This window comes from Aulonocara stuartgranti (assembly GCF_965226115.1).
Source record: "Aulonocara stuartgranti genome assembly, chromosome: 4".
Lineage (NCBI taxonomy): Eukaryota > Metazoa > Chordata > Actinopteri > Cichliformes > Cichlidae > Aulonocara > Aulonocara stuartgranti.
The window spans coordinates 13,326,764-13,351,254 of record NC_138942.1 but is presented as its reverse complement, the minus strand read 5'-3'; the positions used below and the strand labels follow the sequence as shown (position 1 = coordinate 13,351,254).

The window sequence follows — 24,491 nt, the reverse complement described above, 5'->3', positions numbered from 1 at the left end:
CTTGGATATCTGTTAATGTCAGATAAAAACGGTTTGTCTGATACTATACCTGTTAATCATGGAAGAGGCGAAGCAGGAGTCGCAGCGACACACCATCACAGAGATGTGGAGCAGACCCAAAGTGAATGCGGTCATCTTCTTCCTTGCTTTAAATTTAATTCACGTAGAACAAGATTAGAGGATCCAATCAGTGGTGACACTGAACCTGGCACCCAGTGGAATGAGACACCAGGGAGGCCTAATCATCCCCATGACTCGACTCAGCTGCAGCAGGCCAATGAAATCCCCTCCAGACTAAGCAGATGGTCGATATCATCTTCTTTCTTTTCTAGGTGAGATTATCTTTTAGGCTTCAGACTTTACAAGTGGATGTTTACTGCAGTAGTGGCCTTTCTGCTATCCGGTTGTGGGACGCTAATGTTTCCCACTGCTGTGTGAGACCCAAAGTATACAAACAGCGAAAGGGTCGCCAATGTTCCCAGTGTGTTACAGTGATCATGGATTTTATACATGCATACACTGAATTTCTAGTATCATAATAAAATATAACTGAAAGAAATTGAAGGGAAGCAAACAAAGACTCTAAAAATAGTTAACATATTAAATGCATATTTAAGTAAGCAAAAAGCTTCCCCATTAAAAAATAAGTAAATAATACAGACCAAAATACACACACACACACACACACAAAGCAATTTCCTCATTATGCTCGGGCTGCAATTTCTCCAAACAAGAAGATTATTTCTTACGTCACAGCACAATTTTCTCTTCGGCCCTGCCTGTCCTGAGATTACAGAGGTAGTTTATGCTTGATTTAAGCAGGTCGCCCCAAAGGAAAACAATGCAGAAAAAAGCTCGGCATGAGGTGACACGTGATCCCCTGATTAGGAACTCTAGAGGGGAAAGAGTGAAAGGGGAAGAGCAGGCCAAGGTCGACATGATAACACTTGTGTCCTTTACAGTAAATTATCAAAAATAATAATGTAACATTTAATATTATCAGCTTTGTCGCTTTAAAAGCAAATACACAATATATCACGAATCCAGTACCTGTAGTTTGACAAGTGATACATATGATAATGATACATCATCGCTCCTCTGGCAAACTAAGTAATGTGTTGCATAGCAGGGTAACAAAGTAGGTACTGGCTATCCAGTGCAGTCTAATTAATGTGATGTAAAAGAGCCACAAGAGTAACAGAAGCTACTGTATCTCTGCTCAAGTAGAGCACTGAAAACAGGGCAAGTTTTCTGTCCAAAGAGAGTAACGGGTAACAGAAGAGGAGCAGCGCACCACTTAAGGACATCCTTGTGCCAGAGAGAGGGATCAGCTTTACACCTGTGGGCTAGGTAATCAACGTCGTGCCCTGATCTCTTTACTTTCCTTGTCACTTACCTTGGCACCTTGGAATCAGCACAAAGACCAAGGAAAAGTCAGCCTTCTGATCTCAAGACAGCAAGAGTTATACGAGCAAAAGGGAACGGGAAAAAAGGAAGTGCCTTGCCAGAATTTAAGTGAAAATGATGTACTTGCAATGCTGTGACCCCATGTGAATGTGCATGTGGCACACTCTTTTGTCAACTGAAAGATTACTTTGAAAAGGAGACGCAGCACATACGCCATCATCCTTTTTCCCAGAAGCCAGGATTATTTGTGTCATTTAAATTTTGGCAGACTTTGAAATAATCTGGACAAAAGTCAACTGCTTTGCCAAGTCTATTTTAAAAACAATACATCATCCCTTTCGTGAGAGACGATTACTTTCCATCGCTAATTAAAAGAAGAGGGGGGGGGGAAAGTGAATGGGGTGTGTTAAGGGATATTGATGCAATCACTGGATCTAGCAGGGCCACTGGAGCTGGATCAGCTGACTGGCCCTGCTCCTGAAAGAAACTCATAGCACTGGAAAGAAAGCGTTTCCACTTTTCACAGTGGCGTTTTGAAGATGAAAGATGATCGTGAGCTGATGAAACGAGGTTTACGTATGCACTATGATTGATGGTGTTTTTTTCCATCCTGGTTATACTGCATGAACAGGCACAGAGAGGCAGAGAGGTACACACGATGAAAAGCATCTCACTTTGGGATTCTGTGCAAAAAGGTTAAAAAAAACAAAAGCAAAACATTAATTTACGAATTACTGAAACTCCATATTTAAGTAAAAATATGACATTGCATGTTTTGCTCGTTTTACATCAAATAGAGGCAGCAGGAGATAAGCAGGAGAAATACGTGATGGAATATCTAAAGGTAGGTATGCAAATATGTAAAAATTGTGTATGTTTCTGTTCTGTGTCTTGTGCACTGTTTGTTTGTATATGTGTATTTCTTGCTGCTGTTACACCCAAATTTCCCCTTGTGGGACAATTAAAGGATTCTTCTAATATGATTTGGCATAAACAGACCATAGGGAGGCTGAGTCTTTCAGAAATAAAGATGGGCAGGGATTACCCTTGTTCAGTGAAGGCTACAGTGGCCTCCCTACAACCAAGGCCTTTCATGCAATTTTAAAACTAAAACAGAGGCAAACTGCAAGCATGGAAAAATGTTTGGCTTTCAAAACTTTAGCTGCTGGTTCCCTCACTTCTCAGTGCTTAAAGGTTGCCAGTCAAAGAAGAGATGGTGACTCAGAATATGTTTTCATTCAAACTAGACTGGCAACACTGAATAAGTAGAAACGAATCTGCAGATAATCTCAGTTAATCACTGTACTATTTATGAATCAGTTACTGACTAATCTTGGTATATTGGTGCAATGGCACTGATGCACTGGGAATGTATTCTGTTTTAGATAATATACATTTTTCTAGGCACTTTTTCTCTTTAGCTACCACTTTGGACCTGTCTCCCAGCTTGAGCAGCTATTTAGTGTATAGTTGACAGATCCTGTAAGATAAGGATTAGCAACAGGAATGCAATGGGTCACCATGTGGTCATTTAGTGTGTGTAAATGTATCTGTGCACTAATTTTAGTGCAAAGTCAATTCCTGGGTGTAGCACACGTACACACTCGCCTGTTTTCTCCTTTGTCCTCCCCTGGGCCAGAACACTATTTAAAGGTTCCAGGAAGAGATCGAGGATGTGGGGGAGATGCTTGAGGAGTTTTTAGGTGCTTAAGTGGTGTTTTAGAATCACATTGTGTCAATATTAGACACTGCACATGAGTTCCAGTTTTATTGTTTCCTATTGGAAAAACAATGACACAACATCCTCCAGGCTAAAGAAAAGAGGGACGGTCTTTTTCAGGAAAGGCCAAGCTAGAATCTATAGAATCTTATACCAGATGAGAATGGGAGAGCATTTCCTCCCCAAAGTCCAGCAACTGGTCTCCTCAGTTCCTAAATCTTTACTGACTGTTATTAAAAGAACAGTGGATGCTACACAGTGCTAAACATGGGCTTTGTCCCAGATCTTTTGAAATATGTTGCTGCTACCAAATTCAAAATGAGCTAACAATTTTCATGAAATACTGAAAATGTCTCACTTTAAATACTTTATGATATTTGCGAATCACTAGATCCAGTTTTTACTGCTTTTGTTTTCCAGAATGGGAGTTTATCTTTACAGACCTGTTAAAAGTACATTTTATATAATGCAAACACTGTAAATCTGTATGGATGGACCACGTATGAGACACTGCACAGGACCACAATACTAGGACCACACAAGCCGGCACACGTAACTGCTGAGTTACGTGTGCCGGTTTGTGTGCGTGTGTGTTTGCAGGTAACAGGCTTGGCACAGAAAACTCGTAAGCATTCTTCATTTCATTCAGGAATATTCTAGCAGTTTGATGGGTGTTACCATTCTGCTCATTTGCGCAGATGCCTACCAAAACACAACTGGTAGATCAATAGTTGCTTGTCAGTAATGCTGGAGGTCATCAATGGAAACATTGAAACGCATTTACGTAATCAGGCAAATGGGTGATGAGGGGTCAAAAAAGCCCTTGTCTCCTCCTTTAGGTCTGGCTGAAGTTGCAGCGTGCAAGCAACAAATTAATTGACCTGGGCTGGAATAAATATTCATCAGTGAGGTTATTATTCCAGATTTGGATGGTGAGGGCTCTGCCTTCAGCTGTGGTTTGACAGGAGAGGCTGCCTTGTCTCGCTGCAGCTGTTCAACTTGTTGACATCAGTTCACAGCACTTCTGCTCCAGCAGTGATTGTGAAGATATTAAATTTCACCTTCTTCTGCTGTCCCGAGTTTTAAAATAGTCCAAATGTTCCCAATCATGCAGTAAACAACACACCCTCCTGGTTCCCTCAGCAGTGCAATCCATCATCTTAGCAAAGGGCTATTACTGATATAATTATGGTCTCTACTAATGTTTCATACTTTATATGGTGGAGGAATCATTGCATGATGACTTGACTAAACATAACTGAGCGAGGGTTAGAATTCTAAGCAATCGAAACTCGTACGTCACACTCACCTGCTTTGGGTCTTTGCAGTGGATCCATTTTACTGAAACCATAAACTAGCACAAACATTGGAGCTGAAATTTGATTGTAGAAACCTTTACCACTCATTAGATGGGCATCTGAAAGTACACAGAACCCATTTGCCAGTTTGATTAAATACACTGTCATCTCTTTTTCATGAGGAGTACTGATGACAAATATTTGCTTTAATATGCACTCTGCTTATTTACACACGCACTTCATTCTGCACACAGGAAGCAGCACCGAGACACACACATCTCCTCTCAGACTTTGCTTTGGCCATGTTGTTTAGGATGGATGCTTGCCATCGGTGCATCAGCGTTTAATTACAACATGCTTTAATCCAGGCCCCACTATCAAATCGCTAATCTGTTGAGGTATCACCTTCAGCACAAGACAGAAGTACTAACATGCACCTGAAGTATGTTTTGGGACAAAGTAAGGTTAAGCTGCTTGTTAATGTAGTGTAATACTAGATTGTTGATTTCCAGTGGGTTTAGCTTGGAACAACTCTGAAGTTTTTTTTCGGGATATCCATTTGAAGCAAATCATTCTGTCAAGAGGTCGAGAAAATCTCTCTAACACAGTTGCTGTTCATAGTGTAATGCTTCTATTCAATGTTTAATTCAATTAGCCCTTACATTTGATATGCAGCACCATGACCTTGCACCTGATAGCATGCTAAAGCTGTATCCGAGGATGGATTACCAACCACGCAAAGGCCCACGAGGTTTGCTAAATATCGCTTGTGGGGCTCGCACACAAGAATTTCACTCGCATGTGCTGTGCCAGTGTGCCTGCACATGTGATGTGACAATAAAAAGTGATTTGATTTGATTTGATTTGAACACCACCCGAAGGTACCCTAACAACATCACATCTTTGGTTGTGGAGGCCAAGTGAGTAAAGTGATCTCGTTCTGTCGTCAAGAAAACAGGCCGAGATAAAATGAGCTGTGTGACATGGCATGTTATCCTACTCAGGGTCGCCAATAAAAGATGACACTTTGGTCAAGGTTAGACATGGTTAACATCAATACTGTGGAATTTAAATGATGCTCAGCTGATGACGAAGTGTGCCAAAAAAACCCACACCACTGCACCAGCAGCATCAGCTTGAATTTCTGATACAGTAGTTGTTGGCATTGTTGATGGTTGCAGGACGGATTCTCAGTCCTCAGTGCTAGGACCAATTCTGTTTACATTATACATGCTTCCCTTAGGCAGTATCATTAGAAGACATAGCATACATTTTCACTGCTATGCAGATGACACCCAGCTCTATCTGTCCATGAAGCCAGATAACACACACCAATTAGTTAAACTGCAGGAATGTCTTAAAGACATAAAGACCTGGATGGCCGCTAACTTTCTGCTTCTTAATTCAGATAAAACTGAGGTTATTGTACTCGGCCCTGAAAAGCCTAGAAATATGGTATCTAACAAGATTCTTACTCTGGATGGCATTACCTTGGCCTCCAGTAACGCTGTGAGGAACCTTGGAGTCATTTTTGACCAGAACATGTCCTTCAATGCACATATTAAACAAATATGTAAGACTGCGTTCTTCCATTTGCGCAACATCTCTAAAATTAGAAATATCCTGTCTCAGAGTGACGCTGAAAAACTAGTTCATGCATTTATTACTTCCAGGCTGGACTACTGTAATTCATTATTATCAGGATGTCCAAAAAACTCACTGAAAAGCCTTCAGCTAATCCAAAATGCTGCAGCAAGAGTACTGACAGGGACTAGAAAGAGAGAGCATATTTCTCCTGTTTTGGCTTCCCTTCATTGGCTTCCTGTTAAATCCAGAATTGAATTCAAAATCCTGCTGCTCACATACAAGGTCTTAAATAACCAGGCCCCATCTTATCTTAATGACCTTGTAGTACCATATCACCCTATTAGAGCACTTCGCTCTCGCTCTGCAGGCCTACTTGTTGTTCCTAGAGTATTTAAAAGTAGAATGGGAGGGAGAGCCTTCAGTTTTCAGGCCCCTCTTCTGTGGAACCAGCTTCCAGTTTAGATTCAGGAGACAAACACTATCTCTACTTTCAAGATTAGGCTTAAAACTTTCCTTTTTGCTAAAGCATATAGTTAGGGCTGGACCAGGTGACCCTGAATCCTCCCTTAGTTATGCTGCAATAGACATAGGCTGCCGGGGGATTCCCATGATGCATTGAGTTTTTCCTTTCCAGTCACCTTTCTCACTCACTATGTATTAACAGACCTCTCTGCATTGAATCATATCTGTTATTAACCTCTGTCTCTCTTCCACAGCATGTCTTTTATCCTGTCTTCCTTCTCTCACCCCAACCAGTCGCAGCAGATGGCCGCCCCTCCCTGAGCCTGGTTCTGCCGGAGGTTTCTTCCTGTTAAAAGGGAGTTTTTCCTTCCCACTGTTGCCAAAGTGCTTGCTCATAGGGGGTCATATGATTGTTGGGTTTTTCTCGCCTTGAGGCGACTTATGTTGTGATTTGGCGCTATATAAATAAAATTGAATTGAATTGAATTGAATTTTCCAATCCGGTCGTTAAGTCTGACGTCACTAGCTGTGTCTGGGCCTAAACTCCGCTGCAGGTCCATATATCAAATGATCACTATGGCATTACTGAGAGTTGAAAAACTGTCTAAAGTCTTTCATCTTTAATAAAATGATCAGCGTTCTGCTCTACCAGGTGTAACAATTGAGCTTAACATCCAGGCATCCATGAAAACGGAATTTATGATATTTAACGGAGTCAGAAGTTAGCAGGAAGTTAGCTCGCTAGCTTCTATCTAAATACAATATAGCATGTCATGACTGCAGGGTTTTGGAAACAAATTAAAACGTACAGCTCTGTTATCACTTCCAACATAAATATAGACAGAAAACTAAACAGCAGTGACGTTTGTAGGGTTACTGAAGTTGGGCTAGCTGGTATATAACGATGTGCTACGTGACCGCTAGCGACACAGCTATGTTAGCATAATATAAACAAGCTAACTTTTTTTTCACTCGATAAAAGTTAACGTGAGTGTTCTCGGTGGTCAGGAACAAATGTAATCGCATGGCAGGATGCTGTAAAAGGACCAAACTTCAGCCAGGAGAACAACTAAGATAATCCATCCACAATACGAGGTTAGTCATTCATATACTGCTGCATGGGCTGGGCTGTAGTTACATCCTAAGGTTTTAAAAACTGAGCTTAAATAAATGATTAGCGGTAATAAAAGCCGAGGGAGGTCAACAGTGATCACTGACTGTCTTAGAGCTTTTTGAGATTAAATAGAAGAAAATACAAAACATTAAACATGTTAACAACACAAAAGCCATATTAAACGCAGACTACTTTAGGCCCGGAAGTAGGATTCGTCAAGTCATCACTTAATGACCGGATTGTTTATGCTCATCAGATCACAGAACCACCGCTAACCGCATTTTTGTTTTTCTATTTGGGCAGTTCTCTGAAAATCCCACAGATGATTGCGCACTGAAATCCCAGTAGATCAGTAGTTTCTGAAAGGGCTCACCCTTCATCATCATTGTAGCTTAAAATAACCTTTTTTCCCCATTCAGGTACCCTTGACCTCGTCTACATGCCTTAATGGATTAAGCTTCTCCCAAGTAAATGGCTGGCTTGAACAACTAAACCGATGTTGCTGACAAATATTGTACATCCACTACAAAGCTGTGATTTATTGAAAAGTGCGAGTAAGTAACACAAAAAATGGGAAATAACAGCTATTATTAACTCAAAAGACAATAGCAAAAGTGGTGAGTATCATTACATTCACAGCTGCTAGCAGTTATTTTTTGGCACTTTTAATGCAAAATAACAACATTGATTGGGGAAATAATGAAACCAACTCGTATCATGAGTGTCAAAAAGGCCAGGTGGGAGGGTAATCGGGCCATGCTGCTTCTGTAATCATGCAAGCCTGAAAAGCTGGAAAAAAAAAAGGTACAGCAGCAGACATTCCCAAGCCACTGGCTGTTTTTGGTCCCAAAAGATCTCACCAAAGTGTAATTATGTAATTGCCTCGTCCTGTGCAATGCCCTCTGAGACATTTTTCTGCAGAAGATTTATTTATGGCCTAGCGTCTGCTTTGTCACCCAATCCTTTGAAACCAGAGAGCACAGAACTCCCCTCAAGGCTTTTAACAGAAAGGAGACAGTTTACATCCAGCAATGTGGCGCTGCACACCAACATGTTTGCATGTAAACATGGTGATTATTTTGCAGGAGTTGTTTCAGCCCTCTCGTCATGCTTAAATGATCTATAACTTTCATATACTTTTCAGTGGTGAAAATAAGCTTCTTAAATGTTTTACTAAGGTAAAATACTGTAATCCTTTTTTTTTACTTTTATATTTTATTCTGTTTTATACTTTCACTGTGTTACATTTATAAAGGAAAACTTTACTTTTTAAACTGTATTCGTTCATATATTTTTTACTAGTATAATCCAGAGTTCACAGAAAAGATTTGCAGTATGGAAATGAAGCATCCAGCAGATATCAGTTGAGTAACATTTGTTGCATGGCTTCTTATTATTGCATAAACTGTATTATATTCAATACAAAATGTAACACTGACAGACCCGTGTTTGTTTTCTCAATGAGTACCTACTCTTTTAGGTATGTTTTCCAGTAATCCTTAAGGATTAAAGGACTGAGAAAACAATTTCCATCTGAACTTTGGAGATTTAAAAAAGCTAATGTGCAACAAAAGGTTTTTCAGCGAGCGGACTCTTTCTTACGATACAAAAAGTTTCTTTCTACATGAAAAAAGGTTGCCAACTGCTTTGTGATGTAATGTTTGGCTCATTTCAAAGATGGCATCTGGTATGTCTCTCATGGAGGTTATACCTACAAATATATACATATATATACACATATACATATATATATGTATATATTTGTATTTCCTGAGGCAAGTTAACTGGCCATGTTCCTCTTTGATGTCAACAGTCACCACTTTGTAACCCATTCTTTACACCTCCCAGACTCTCAGTGTGAGTTGTGTGCATCTACAGTACAAAACATTGCATAAGATTGTGATGTCAGCCCAGGGCTTAGGAAGATCTAGTTCCATAAAAGTTCTTTCACCAGTCTCAGTAAAATGACCCTATTCTAACTTCCCACCACAGGCCACGCTGTGTTATGCCCGTCAAAGGGAAACATACACCATGTCATCTGCTTCTTGTGCATCTGCCCTCAAAGGGCACGATAATGGCCACATTTTCCCTGGCAAGGAGTAGAGAAAGAGAAGGCTACCGATTCAGAGTGGCTCGACGCCGAGCTTTCTCACAGTTTTCATTACACCGACTAATTATGATAATTAGCAAACAGAGTTATCAGTGGATGCCGTGATTGTATGTGTAAGAGTATGCGTACGTGAGACACACTAATGAGTTGTTTAATGGCTTGGAAAAAAAACATTCCACTCGAACTTCGATCTGAAGGACGCAGGCAGGTCAGGAGATCGTGAGATCTGGCATAAGATTAAGAAAACAGTTCCAAAATGGAGTGCACATACTTTGTCTTGTCTGGCACTCTTCTGTCCATCTGCGGGACCCTTGGGGCAACAGCAAGAGTTCCCAAACTTTACTACACCAGGCAAAAAATAGGCATAAGTTTAATCCACTAGTGCTTATTTGTTAAATGAGACCTATCTGAGAATTTGAAATGAGATAGTAAAGGTTGAACAGAAAAAAGAATATCAACACAGACCCCAACATCTGCCTGCTGATTGATGACGTGCTAAGATAGTCAGAAATATGCGATAGTCACTTGAAACCACAGCAGAAATATCCAGAATGAGGTGGACTATTAAAAATAAAAACCATAGCTTTTTCCTAATTAATGCCTATAAGTTAGGATTATGTCATAACCTGTTTTGGCATCTTAACTTCTCCATCACAGTGCACTTTAGGCTGAGCTCGGACACTAATTCAAGCAGATGTTAGCGGTTTTCCCCCTTCACACGACAATCTTTTGTGTAGCATTATGTAAGCCATCATCAAAAGAGTACTTTCTTAAAAAGCGCGTCTTTAGCTTGGCTGACAATCCCCCTCTACTGCACAACACTGGACCACTGCCTGCAGTCTACTGGCATTGAGTTTTCTCGTCCTGGCGTGAAATCATAGGCCTCTGCCTGACACACTAGAGGCAGAATAGGCTGCTCAAAGTAAGCTTTTGTTGAACTGCACTGTTGACACTCGTGTTTTTTTTTCTTTTAAAGCAATCAGAAAGAGTCTACAAAATGAAGGAATCCTGTTCATCACGCACCCATTAAGGGTCACTGCCTTCCCAAAAATGTGCATTCACATCAGTGTAATTACATAAGGACGTTTACACAAGCAGTAACTGTGGTGTTACTGCCACAGGCAATTTTTTCCTCTGAGCAACACTTAACAATAGATGTATGCAGTTGTGTCTCTCGCCTCAATTAATTTATATCCTGCACTTTACAGCATAAAGTGCAGGACGGACGTCTTGGTGACAATTGCATCAGTCGGCTTCTTTATTCATGCAAGAGTGCATGGCTGCACAAACAAGTGTCTAAAGTGGAATTCTTACTAACATGCAAGTAAAAATTTAGATGCTTGTGGATCATACAGGCCAATTAAAGTGTACAGTGTACTGGAAGACAGATCTACAAAGAGACAATACTGGAAAACAAACAAAAACCCAACAAAACTCTTGACTGGACTCTTTTTGAAGCCTTGACTTTAGCCAAGACCAAATTTACAAATGGACAACTTTTGCTTTTCCATTACTTTAAATTACCGAGTGAAACCTTAAACTCGTGAAATGCTTGACATCGCCAATCAAGTGAGCAGCATTTTCCTTGTAGATAAAGAATCTTGTGTTTTGTAAACCAGTCGCTCACTGATGGCAATTGTATGGAATTTAAGTTTAAGGCAAAAAGTTGTAGTCCGTGTCCATCTTTGACACACTGTTTGATTAAATGTCACTCCAAACAACTTTCTAACTTTAAACTTCAGAGCTGTACCGTAATGCCTGCATTACCCTTGGAAGGTTTTATTGGTACACATGCAGGAATAATGACATGAAAGTTAGTTACTGAACAATAAAGCATTTATTTATTAATTTTTTTTGTCTGTCCGTAGTTCAAGTTTGTCATTCCCACCCAGTGAAGAGGTGGCAAATAGAGTGAAGGAATAAGAGGTAGAGCAAGTGTTCCATTCTCATTGTGATCAGCGTAAAAGCTCACTTTTACACACCAAGGGAATGGCCATGCAAAGAAGGCCGAAAAAAAAAAACGAAAGAAGAAAAAAAAACCCCACAGCAGCTTCTTTGTGGTGTTGCTAGCTTTTCCCTTATTCACAATCATAAATACTCCTAATTCACTGACTTAAAAGGTAGCACTACAGTGTAAACCAGAGGGGCAGCGAGTACTAGCCATGAACTGAGGCCCGGCAGTTATCGCCACCATCAATACCATCACCATCTCAGTCTCTTAACACTTGGGGGTGGGGAAACTGCCACATAACAAGGGCCTCTTGCTGTGTGCACATGGAGCTCTGCATAGGATGGTCTGAGAGAAACAATGATGGCTGCCCACCATGGACTTAAAAAAAAAAAAAAAAAATTAGGATCTTGGTCCAGTACTCATGAAGATGACCAGGGGGAGGGGGGAACAAGGGGGGGTGTCATCTTTGAGTACTGATAGGAGAGCGCAGAAACCTGAATGGTGGAGCACATCAGTCCTGGCCCAGTCAGCTTGCCCTGTGAGTTTTGTGTGCATGCGTGTCACACTGCATTAAAACAAACTAATCCAACCACTCTACCATTCATCTACACCGGGACAGGTTGGGACAGTGTCATCTTACATTTATAAAGAAAAAACAAAGCAAAGATATTTACATCTTCCAAACATAAATTATTTCCCTAACATACTGCCTGTGTAAGGCATAAAAAGATCTCTAAAACAAAAACAACCAGAATCAATAAGATAAGAAGGAACTGAGACGAGGAGGGGGTGGGGTTAAAAGGGTGGTTGAGGGGGGGGGAACAAAACAAAACACAGGAAAGAACAAATGCAAAAAAGAACACAAATTATTTAATGCAATAAGTCATGAGAACGATTTGCAAAATGGCACATAGAAGACGAAGCTGTGAGCTTGATTAGGCAAACCCCTGAACACCACCAGGCAGTAACAATGGCAGCACAGGAGCCAACTCTGTAATACCCAAAAAAACCACAATGCGGGAGGGGCCCACTGCATGGATCAGATCTGTGCGACTCGACTTATCCAGAATATGACCTTTGACATTTCTTGCGTTTTGTCTCAGCTCCGGAGCCTCCCACACAGCCTGGCCCGCAACAACTGGAGCCCCTGCACTGATCAATCACACGTGGGCAGCAACCAGGTCAGACCTGATCCGAGCTGACCAGTAAGGCCCTAGTGTGGTAAAATTCACACTTTTCAATGAGCTACAGTATTGAAACGGATACAAACGGATATGCAAATATAGCTTTCAGTACAAGAACAGCATACACATTAACTGATGGTTTTGCAGATATAATTGAAAGTATGCATAAAATATGTCACAAACAAATAAAGGCTGGCTCTGTCTGCTTTAGAGAAAGAGTTAAAATAAGGATTTTTTTGGAGGGGGACTGAACAAGATAAGAACAACAAATTGGGGTGAGTTCATATTTGTCGTACTGCATAACTGCTCACACAGGAAGCTTGGGAAGAGTGAATTAAAACCTCTCCAGTTGACCGTACAAGTTCATATCACCACTGCTGTCCAACTCCAGTGCTGTTGGGCTGCTGTCAGTCTTTGGGTCACCCCCTTTGTTGTGTGTGGGTGCATGAGTCTGTCATTCCAGTGAGTTTTCACAAAAAGGTAGGCCATAGGTTCGTTTGCTGAGAGGTCCCGCCTATCCCCGATGAGGCGGAGCCTGGAGTGACCACATCAGTCATCCAGGATGACCTTGACGAAACTGGCCACGTCTGTCTCTTTGGAGTCATGCAGGGTGAAAAATGGATGTTTCTGCATACATATAAATAGAAAATACATAATGTTTCAGAATGGCAGGAAAACATTCTACTTACAGCTCTCTTGTTATTTACATGTTAAATGCACATAATTTAACAGGTTTGTTGGGTTAAAAGAACAAGGCTGCCATCTTGTGGACAAAAAAAAGAATGAGACACTGATCTTCATGGCAGGAATGCTAATGGCGGCAAAACTGCTTGTTACATGACAGGTGTTTAGAATTTTTGAGAAAGTGATCAAATATTTACAAACAACTAACCATCAATTCTGTATAAGCCGGTCGTTCATTGGGCTTCTTTCTTAAGCTGTAAAACAAAAGAAATGCAAAAGTGAGAAAAATAATAACAATTTTATACAAAAACTATACAAAAGAAGCACTAAAATGTGTGAGCATGGTCTCATGTCCTGTTACACACAGAAACACTCTCCTCCACCTCTTTCATTAAACAAACGGCAAACACTGACCCCTGCTGGATCTCAGTGTTTACTTCCTGTTTTTTTTTTTTAAAGCACAAGGTAATGATTGCCATCTAAGGTGAAACTCACCACTGAGAGATGAAATCTACAAACTCTGGGGAGAAACGGTCAGCAGGCAACTGTGGAGAAGGTTCATCCACCACCTGTTTGAGCTGTTGGAAGGGAGTTCCCCATGACTCGTAGGGAAATTTCAAAATGGCCAGTTCAATCTAGGAAGAAAAGAAAGGAGAATTCAACAAATACTGTACTCATTACAGCTCAACTTCATGATTACATGTTACATGTACTGGTTTACTTTCATGTTTGCAGAAACTCAGCACATTTTGCAAAATGTCTTTCTACAGAATTTGAATTTTGCACAATTGGAAACTTTTATTACGCTCACTGGCCACTTCATTATGTACACCTGTTCAATTGCTCACCAATACAAATATCTAATCAGCCAATCACATGGCATCGGTGCATTCAGGCACGTAAACACTTCAAACCAAGCATCAGAACTGGATGGACATGGCTGTTGGTGCCAGACAGGCTGGTTTGAGTATTTAAGAAAACACTCCCGATCTATGGAACAAAAAAAAAAAAAAAAAAAAAATCCAGCAAGCATAAGACCATAGTGGAGGCCACTCCTGTCAGTTAAGAACAGGGAACTTAGGGTACAATTCACACAGGCACACCAAAATTGAGCAATAGAAGATTTCTACTTCATCATTCGATGGTAGGGTCAGAATTTGGAGGATCCTAAAAGTGTTGCACTGGATCCCTTTGAATCAACTGAGCAGCATTAAAATGCCACAAACCACCAGAGTATTGCTGCTGACCATTTTTATCCTGTTATGATCTTCTGATGCTTCTTCCAGCAGAATAACTTGACATGTCACAAAGCTAAAACCATCTCAAGTTGGTGGTTGAACAGGACAAATGGCTTCCACAGTCACCGAGTCTCAATCCAACAGAGCATGTTTGGTGCGTGGCGGAACGGGAGATTCATTTCAAGGATGCAGAGCTGGCAAATCTGCAATAACTGTGACGCCAACATGTCAAGACGAACAAAATTCTCAGAGGAATGTTTCCAGCACTTTGCTGAAAAATAAAAAAATGGTTTCATGCAACATAAAAAATTGATTTAAAAAAATTTTAATCAGCATTTGTCTTGAATTAGACCAATTTTTACTGAGAAGCCTGAGATGTATCCTTCATGTCAGAGCAATCAGATTTAGGAGTGAAAGTAAAAACGAGTTAATAAAAGTTCTAGCAATCTGTAAGCCATTTTATATATTAATTGAAACCACCATGAACTACTATTATCAGCCGAATGAAATGGAATCCGTGTGGCTCGGTTATCAAAAGCGTAACGGTCACCATGACTCAGCATTAGCTGGTAGCATTGTATCTCACCAAATGGTTAGTTACACAAATCAACCCGAGGAAGCCTGCCATTGTTTGCATATTCGTTCTCATGATTTCTGACAAGAAAATTGAGTTTATCATTTTATTTTTGTGACATATTAACTGCTCTGATTGACAGGACAATGGACAGATGATTACATAAAACTGAACCAACATTGTGAGTGTGGTGGTTGCCATCTGTGTGACTGGTGTGGATCCAAAATAAAGTCGAAGCAGCAGAGCACATAAAAGCATTCATCATCTAACAGAAAAAGGACGGTTTGCAACCTTTAAAAGTGGTTTTATCCGCATGCGAGTAAAAAGGTAAGTCAGTGGATGCTACGAGGCAGCACTACTTTTTGAAAACATTTCTTTGCGTGCAGGTAGAAAAGATTCAAATTTCCATGTACAGCTCCGCTCACCATTGTGATACCGAGGCTCCATATGTCCGACTTGACACTGTAGCCTTTCTGGTTGAGGTCAGGGTTGATCCGCTCAGGCTGAAAAAGAAAACATTAAGAACAGATAAGTGGTACAAATATTTGATCATTACTTTTCTATTTTTTTTTTTAATAAACGAATTTAAAAAATGAATCTCAAAGTCAGACATGAATTAGAATCATTGAACATTCTGAAGTATCCAAAATAGGAAAACTTTCAAGACTATTTCAAATAATGCTCTGGTTTTGTGAGCTGACATTTCAGGGAGGATGTCTGAAAGCTTAGACTGTTGGGCAGCAGAGGCTCTGACAGTCCTCACTCACCGCCATGTAGGGCTTGCAGCCTGCATCCATCGTTTTAGCCACTGAATCCACCAGGTGGCCACTAATGCCAAAGTCGCACATCTTCACTTGGCCCAAGGTGTTGATCAAAACATTGGAGGGCTTTACATCTGGTGAGAAACATAGTTAAGAGTGTAAGAGAGCACATACAAGACTAAAAATGATGAGAAAAATCTGTACATTTGTGATTTGATCTTTTGATTACCTCTGTGTATCACTGACAGGTTACGGTGCAGATGTTCTAATGCCTTTACAATCTGTAGAATAAATAACAAAATTTCAGAAAAAGAATATATATATATATATATATATATATTATGTGTTATGCTAGGGCAAAAGGATATGGTGATTTTCAAATGATTCATACCTAACATTTATTTGAACATAAAACATATCTGATATGGAAAATTTACAAACAGGAGGTTGCGTTATGCTCATTTACAATTTGATGCAAACAAGTTTGAAAAAAAGTTGTGCATTCTCCCACTGTGCTGCATAACTTTTAATGGTAGTGTTTGGTCTGTGTGTGTGTGTGTGTGTTGTGGAAACAAAGAGACCAAATTGTGTAGTTCTAAAAACAATAATGTCACAATAATGTAACAGTTCAGTGCCACGTTTATTGTGTTTGTTTTCATAATTCAACAAAGTTTCTCATGAGTCTTTTTAAAAGCTTCCTGAAGTCTTGCATAGCCCGTGCAGTGATTTCCACCACATAATCATATCTATTTTCAATGCAACACTGTGCTTTGCATAAACTTTATCACTCTTAAACTTCTCAGTTTTTTTTTTTTTTTTTTTAAAGGCTTCACAGCAATCAAACGAGGCTTATGCTCTGCAAAAAACACAAATTCAAATTTGCTGTTTAAACCATTTTCTTACTGTTGTATTTTTGGGGTTTTGCACACATCAAAGTTACGATTTTTTTCCAAATTGTACACATGCAGAAATGTAAAATGTTTGCAGAACTGGAGGGACTTGTGAGAATGTTCTGACAAACGCTTATCAGAGCATCCATACTGAGCATGTCAAACTGTAGCTCTGCCTGACTGGCGACCTCAACGTGTGGCAAGATTCTAGAAAGTCTCTACGCCCAGCTGCTGTTCACCAGCAAAACCACAAACTGTCATTCTACTTATCTTCCTCTTAAAAAGAAAGTAAGCATTTGTTCTAGAGAAAAGGAAAGTGAGCTACTCCTTTAGAGTATTTGCATGCACATGTGCATCCACCTAATCTTAGTGATACTGGCTTTAAAATGTCGAGGACGTGACTTACTGCTACCGTGATCTTGCCCAAGATGTCCTCGGGAATAGTTCTGCCCTTCTCAATAACTTTCTTATAGAACTTATCCAAAGATGTGTCCATCAGTTCCATGCAGATCCAAACATCACCCTAAAAAAACCCAAGAAGATGATCGACCATTAATAAGGTGAGAAACACACAGTGCACAGCACAGTCATACACGAATGACGTTTAAACACTAGCTTCACCTCTCTGAATAGGGCGCCATAGAAAGTCACAGTGAAGAAGCAGTCCACAGTCCTCATGGAAATGTCCAGGTCCATCAGCAGCCTCTTCTGCTCCAGAGTGTTGACTGTGGCACGGATCCTCTGGTGACACAAATATCATAGATTTGCAGTTTCAGCACCATTCAATTTAGCTTTATTTACATAGTGCCAAGGCTCCACAACAGTCACCTAAAGGTGCTTTACATTAAGGTAGAGATGGCACGATACCACTTTTTTATGTCCGATACCGATACCGATATCATAAATTTGGATATCTGCCGATACCGATATGAATCCGATATAATGTTTTTTAATCAACAAAACTGTTTTTTTTTTAAATATCTTGCTGCATTTTGTATAAGTTCATACTCAAGTTTAAAACAACAACTACCCTAAAGCTATTCTGTTATACCTATATGCAAAAAAAAAATATTTCATAGTTCAGCAATACTGATCAATCTAATAAACTTAAACCTACACCATCCTCCCTATTCTGGTATTTTAAAGAGTACTTAGCAGAAATATTAAGCAACCTAACTAATAGGGTTCCAACTCCCAGCAACAACAAACATAAATAAATAAAAAATAGGGAACCACCCCTCACGCTCCACCTCATGATGCTTAATCAACGTAATCAACCTTAATTTGATGCAGTGTGAAAAAAAATGCACAGAAATCAATTCTTTTTCAAGAAATATTAAATAGATTCAACATCTTTCTTCAACAAAATTGCAGACTGCACAGATGGTACCTTCCCAAAGGAAAAAGTACTATAGCTTACTAGGGTATATATATTAGACTTAATAGTCACTATATACAGTAATTGACTTCTATTCCTTTTACATCAAATTAAAACTTTGGGTGTAAGATTCGGATAATTATTTATTAAAAGCTAGACATTTTAAATGAGAATAAGAAAGAAAAGTATGTCTTTGTGCCCCCTTTTCCCTGTTCATGCCCTATCGGCCCCCCTGGCTAAACTTTGCTAGATCCGCCCCTGCACAGTTACCAGCCGTCAGCTACGTAGAAAAAGATCCTCGAGTAGAAAGTAATATTAAATACATTCTAACAACAGCTTATCAAGCTTAAACGTTCTGCTGTTGTTCAGCCGCTGGTTTCCTCTTTCTGGTGCAAAGTGGGCCAAAAACAAACCAGAGAGACGGACTCGCGACAGAAAAGCCGATCAGCTGATCGTTAAGCAGTTTCATGATTGAAGTAGCAGCAAGAAGAGGCAGTCGCTCCATATATCGTTTGGTAAGCTTAACGCAGGAATGCTTTACAAACATTCAGAGATGGACTTACACACTTGCTTTACTTCTCTCGGGGATAACTTTGTCGGAGATGAAATGCCGGGTTGCTAGCGAAGCTCCACATGCTATCCAGACCACCGACAGGTCCCGCATGCCACAGCCGCTCTATCACGTGATGCATACTGCTCCGACGTGCTAACGTTCTGAGGTGAGTTACAGCGTGTTGCAAGTTTTGTGAGGTGCTTTCGTGATATTTAATGGATCGGATTAAATTTTTTATTTTTCTCCGATATCCGATCCAGTAATTTAGGTCAGTATCGGACCGATACCGATACGTAATATCGGATCGGTCCATCTCTACATTAAGGTACAGACCCAACAGTGTCTGACAGAAAATCCCAACAAGACTCGCTACAAGCAAGCACTCTGAAATGGTGATAAGGAAAATGTCCCTTTTAACAGGATGAAACCTTCAGAAGAACCAGGCACAGGGAGGGGTAGCCATTGACTGTGACTGGTTGGAGGATGAGGGAAAAAGAGATGGGACAAAACCCAAACTCAGGGAGCCAGAAGACAAAACTGCAATGGCATGCTGCAATGGTGCATAAACACAGGTAAGTGGAGAAGTGCTCAGTACATCACATGAAGTCCTGCAGCAGGCTGACTCTATACCAGCATACATAAGGGGTGGTTAAGGGTCACTTGATCAAGACCTAATTATAAGCTTTATCAAAAATGAAAGTTTTAACTCCAACCTTAAAAATAGAGAGCGTGTCCATCTCCCGAATCCAAACTGGGAGCTGGATCCATAGGAGAGGGGCCAGATAGCTGAAAGCTCTGCCTCCCATTCTACTTTTAGAAAAGTAAGCCTGCAGTCTCAAAGCAAAGTGCTCTGTTGGGGTAACATGATACTATGAGGTCTTTAAGATATGACACGGCCTGATTATTCAAGACCTAAGGAAAAGGATATCAAATTCAATTCTTGATTTAACAAGGAGCCAATGAAGGGAAGCCAATATGGGAGAAATCTGTAATAAATGCATGAACTCGGGCAGGTATAGCTTAAATCAAATTGTCCATGGCGCTCCTTATATCTACATTGCCCCTCAAACATTGAGTCACTGAGTTGGAAGGCTCCAAGTGTTTACAAGCTGAGGTCATATACCGGATACATCTATCACTTATATTAGCATTTTAAAAACACAGTGCATTTACAGAGATGATAAATCAGGTAGCCAGAGTAGTAGCTTTGCAGCCTACCTTGACAGCCATGATAACACCACTGGGCACATGTTTCATCTTGTCCACCACACCATATGCTCCCCTCCCCAGCTCTTCAATCTGCTCCAAGTCATCTGCCTTCACGACAAAGTTCTAGACCAAGAAGTGAAAAGTTGTGACATTGCATGTATTTAGCTCAGGAAAAATCAATAGAATTGCATGTTTCTGAGGAACACAGAGCCAGCTTTACCTTATCTCCAATTTTGACACAAGTTATAGAGTCAAGAGCTCGAGGGGGCCTGCAGGAAAACAGGAAATAAATAAGCAACAGCAATTCTATGCTCAGTTGTAATGTAACTGAGATTTATCAATCTATTTGAGCCAACTTTGAGAAGCATGGCTCACTATCTCAATATTAAAAAATAGCCTTACGCTGTTACTTCTGGTGGTGGCGTTGCAAAAACTTCTTTGGCCAGCTTCAGCCCATGGCTTTTCTTCCTCCCTTAAAGCAAAACCATTAAAACAAATGAATAAAACATTGCCATCTCAGTACGTGGTGATCAAGAAAACTGTATGCAGTAGAAACCACAAGTTGTATAATTAGCAGTCCTTCCAGTGGAGCAATTATTCATCTCTTCTTGCAAAACTTAAAAGGCTATTTGGCACTGAGTGTAAAGCTGCCATCGTCTGCACAACAAAATATGAAAATTGAGGTTCAGAATACTTCGTTTCAACTACTGCCTTTTTATTAATAATCCACATTTGCTTATTGATATGTTTTTTTTTTTAATTCCTTTTCTGTTCTCATAGTAAAGAGCACTTTAAAAGTCAATCACTTTGCTGTAGCCTTCCGCTTACGCAAACTAAAGCAAATGACCTGTTATCTAACTGGAGATTAGGTGTGCCCAAAGCTAAGGCCCTTCCATAGAGAGAAGGTGGACTAAATGACTAATCAGCACTGGTATGATGACTCAAATGAAGCGGGGGAGTGAGGGGTACAGTGGAATCAAGCCTTCCTTCCTGGCGTGTTTTGCGTGTTTAACCAATACAATCATTCCTTTTTTTCTTTACAAAAACAAATTCAAGTTCTTTGTACATTTTTTTGTTGTGTGGAGAGCAAACTATGGTCCAAACTCTGCAGCTGTGGGAGGTTCCTCTTCTAGTTCCCTGACAGCCACCCATTCATAAACACAGTTTACCAGCAGCCTCTGAGACTTCCCACAAGAGGCTGCGAGTCTCTGCCAGAATGACACAGCTACCGAGCTTACGAGGAACAACAAGGGCAGGAAAATAGCTTTCGACTCCTCTTGACACTTGTGTCGAGCATGCTCGCTCTTGTTCCAGGCTTGAGAGGAGAAACAGAAGACCTTGTTTACTTTTATCTGCGTGCGCTGGGACTGCGAGGCCATAGTTTTGCCCACTAGGATGTGACGTAATTGTTCTAACCATAGTTCAGAGAAACTAGTTCAATGTGCAAGTAAGTCACCTTCAGTTTTAGAAAGGAAAAACAGCAACAATTGGCGAAAACTTTGATTTTTTAGCTGTCGTTGTTACTTGCTTTCGCTGACTGAGTCACACCACTACAGTGTGGAGGAAGTATGTTTGGGTAAACCCCTCCTTTGGTAGCTCAAGCTGGAAGGGAAGTGAACTTTCTACAACGATTCTATAGCCAACCAATGAAACCTAGACACATCCATTTTGTGCTGCAACCCTAAAATAAGCCTGCAGTGTCTGGACAGACTACAGTAGTCTCATGTGGTAGGGAGAGATTGAGTGTGATTTACTCACACATGCTCGGTCAAAAATAGATTTTGCATTTCCTCTGCGTGGGATAAAGCGCGAGCACTCACAGTCTTCTGATGACCTGACAAATAAGACAAGCCTGTCCCCATGCAACAAAATTAGGGCAACATTACTGACAGATCTCAAATACCAAAGCTGATTTTAAGCTTTCGAATGCATTTAACAATGACCTCCTTCCTGCAGCAGGCGAAAAACTACCTAAGCAATAAGATATATGTGCATGTTGTAGTTTGAGTTATGTGGGAGTTATGTGCAGTGACGTTTCAGTGGCTTTGGAATATGATCTCCTGTCAGGTAGTCGTCCTGTTTGGGGACACAGCATGTGGTGTGCGGTGTGACCCTGTAGCAACCATAGGGCAGTGGGATATGAGTCACAGCCAGTCAGACGGGACACATCCGCTTAAACACTCAAAAACTGTCAGGACCCTTTGGGAAATATGAGGTCATTTCAGTTGGCTCGCTTGTTGTCCCTGTTGCAAACTGAGCCTCAGAGGACACAATAGTGCCATGACAATAAACACAGTCAAAGTATATCAAGCTGCACGTGGAATTAAAAAAAAAAAAAAAAATTATGGAAACAGACATTTTCTCAGAAATGCTCTGAATAGAGAGTGTTTCTAGGGAGGAAAAAATCCTAGTGCTTACCCAGAAACTTGTGCCTTTTTCAGAAGTAAACCATAAAAGGAACCATGCCAGTGTCTGCACTAAAGACTTGCTTTATAAGCAATTATTAGACGTATTCTGCATTATTTTTTTTTTCCAAACACAGGAAGATGTTCATTCAGGTCAACCACTACAAACAGTATATTGAATTCTTAGAAATCCAGTGATGTTCAGTGGAAAATACCCAGAGAACAGCAATGCTATACATAATGTGAACAAGAATTTCTGGATTGTGCATGGGATCAAAGTGCCAATAGCTGTGCAGCGAGTCACCATCAGGAAGTTCCAGCCTTAGAGTGGGTCCATATAAAGACAATGATGACTCATGCCCAGATAATCTTCCACACAACCCTATCAGTGTGTTAGAGAGAACCCAATCTCCAAACATGCCTCCACAATGCCATGCAGTGCTCTTAGACCCACACCGCCACTGACCGGGGAAAGTACAACTCCTTGTAGTGGCCAAAAGAAAGGAAAAAAATCCTTCCACAACCCGCTTTGCACGCAGTAATAAGAGCACAGAACCTGTGTAGCAGCTATCTGCTTGCAGCAAATGAACTGTCAACAGACTGCTGCAAGTCAAAACATGCTATAGTAGGCCAAAGGCTGAGACTGTCTGAATAGCACCCAGCCAATCTAACCCGGCCGTCTCAAAAACACCGAGCACTCCCAGTCTTGGTAACGCTAACGCGATAGTGTAATAACACAAGCGGTCAACTTGAGATGTAAATTGACATCATCGGTATGATCATCATCACGCACTGTGTGACGCAGAGGAAGAACCTTGACTTTTTTTTTCCCAAGGTGTGTGTTTTTTTTGTTTGTGATACTGGCCCTGGCTGCTTAGCCTCGCCGCCTGCTTTAAAAAGAAAAGAATTTCCACAGCGAGGGGGGAAAACTCCACAAACACACGCACAAAAAAATACAAAAGGTATTATCACGGACGCGAGGCTAAAAATACCTTTTGCGCTAACAGACTGACCAAAACAAAAGGAGACGAAAAATAGATGATTCATAAGTCAGGAGAGAGGAGGGGGGTACTAAAAATATAAACACCTGTAATCCCAGTGTGCTCTACTTTACAGAAACACGGGAGGTAAGCGCAGCGTTGTGATTTCCAGCTGAGAGGCAAGTTTGGCGAAAGTCCTTTTTTGTTTTAAAAAAATGCTGTTAGCTAACCACAACACGGGAAGTTAAACGAAGCGACGCGGTGGTATTCTTTTAGCCATAATACTAATCACATAAAGTATAGAGTGGAAGCGCCTTCAATATGTTAGTGATGAATACGCTACCACGAGATACCAGGATGTCAGGAGTGGGTATAACGATAGGAAGCTGAAGAAGAGACCTGCTGGCTAGCTTCTTTTCCCTCTTCTCATACATGCAGCTCTCCACCTGGTAAGGTTACATTTCCTATACAAAGCTAGCTAAAATACTTCCCCACAAACTGCCCGTCGGCGTTTCCAATAAATGCACGGCTATTTATTTACTTAAGTATTTTTTTAAAGAGAGCAAAACAAAGACACTTACCTCCTTTGGACAGAGACATTTCCCCTTCGCTTTGATGAGGGGGAAGGGAAGCACAAAGACTTTTGCCTTTCTTTTTTTTTTTTTTTTTTTTTTACTCCCTCCCTCCCTGCATTTACTCTTACACCCGCTCAGTATATCGCTGGCTTGTGTTGCAAGAGCTAGCAGCGATTAAAAACGAGTCGCCTCGTCTTCGTGCAAGCTTTGCGCTTCAATCGCCAGCTTTTAAGATCCAAAATCGGTTAGCAGACGAATGCACAACTTTAAATAAAGTCGCAGAGTTCGCGTTAGTTTGCTAACAAAACCTGCAGGGTGGCCAAAGTCTGACAGCTGAAGGTTCCGATGACGTACGTCCGGCCGCGCGCAAAGCATCACGAGGACCGTAGTTTCCAGGCAATTTCCCGGTAA

General features: G+C 40.7%; 2 protein-coding genes across 3 annotated transcripts in view; one reads left to right on the top strand and one right to left on the bottom strand.

The window, feature by feature from the left end:
• Positions 1-11,516: 11,516 nt before the first annotated feature.
• Positions 11,517-24,463, bottom strand: LOC309704423 (dual specificity mitogen-activated protein kinase kinase 6-like). The gene is made up of 12 exons (XM_082529558.1): positions 24,087-24,463; positions 20,523-20,592; positions 20,341-20,389; positions 20,130-20,243; positions 17,602-17,721; positions 17,387-17,503; positions 16,320-16,371; positions 16,097-16,224; positions 15,755-15,832; positions 14,013-14,152; positions 13,726-13,771; positions 11,517-13,460 (listed from the first exon to the last, which is right to left on the bottom strand). Exons 1-12 carry the CDS (start codon positions 24,103-24,105, stop codon positions 13,383-13,385), a joined length of 1,011 nt encoding a protein of 336 aa, XP_082385684.1. The 5' UTR covers positions 24,106-24,463; the 3' UTR covers positions 11,517-13,382.
• The window catches only part of LOC309704422 (G-protein coupled receptor family C group 5 member C-like), a 17,776-nt gene continuing 15,829 nt past the window's right edge, over positions 22,545-24,491 (top strand). For both annotated transcript variants that reach the window (XM_082529557.1, XM_082529555.1), the window contains exon 1: positions 22,545-23,954. In XM_082529557.1, the coding sequence (XP_082385683.1) occupies positions 23,938-23,954 (17 nt within the window). In that variant the 5' untranslated portion in view covers positions 22,545-23,937. The remainder of the gene's footprint in view (positions 23,955-24,491) is intronic.

Coding starts and splice junctions, on each gene's coding strand:
- LOC309704423 (XM_082529558.1), bottom strand. Junction 20,390..20,522: donor CCACCACCAGAAGTAACAGC/GTAAGGCTATTT, acceptor GTTTTCCTGCAG/GCCCCCTCGAGCTCTTGACT. Junction 17,504..17,601: donor ATGGCGCCCTATTCAGAGAG/GTGAAGCTAGTG, acceptor GGGTTTTTTTAG/GGTGATGTTTGGATCTGCAT.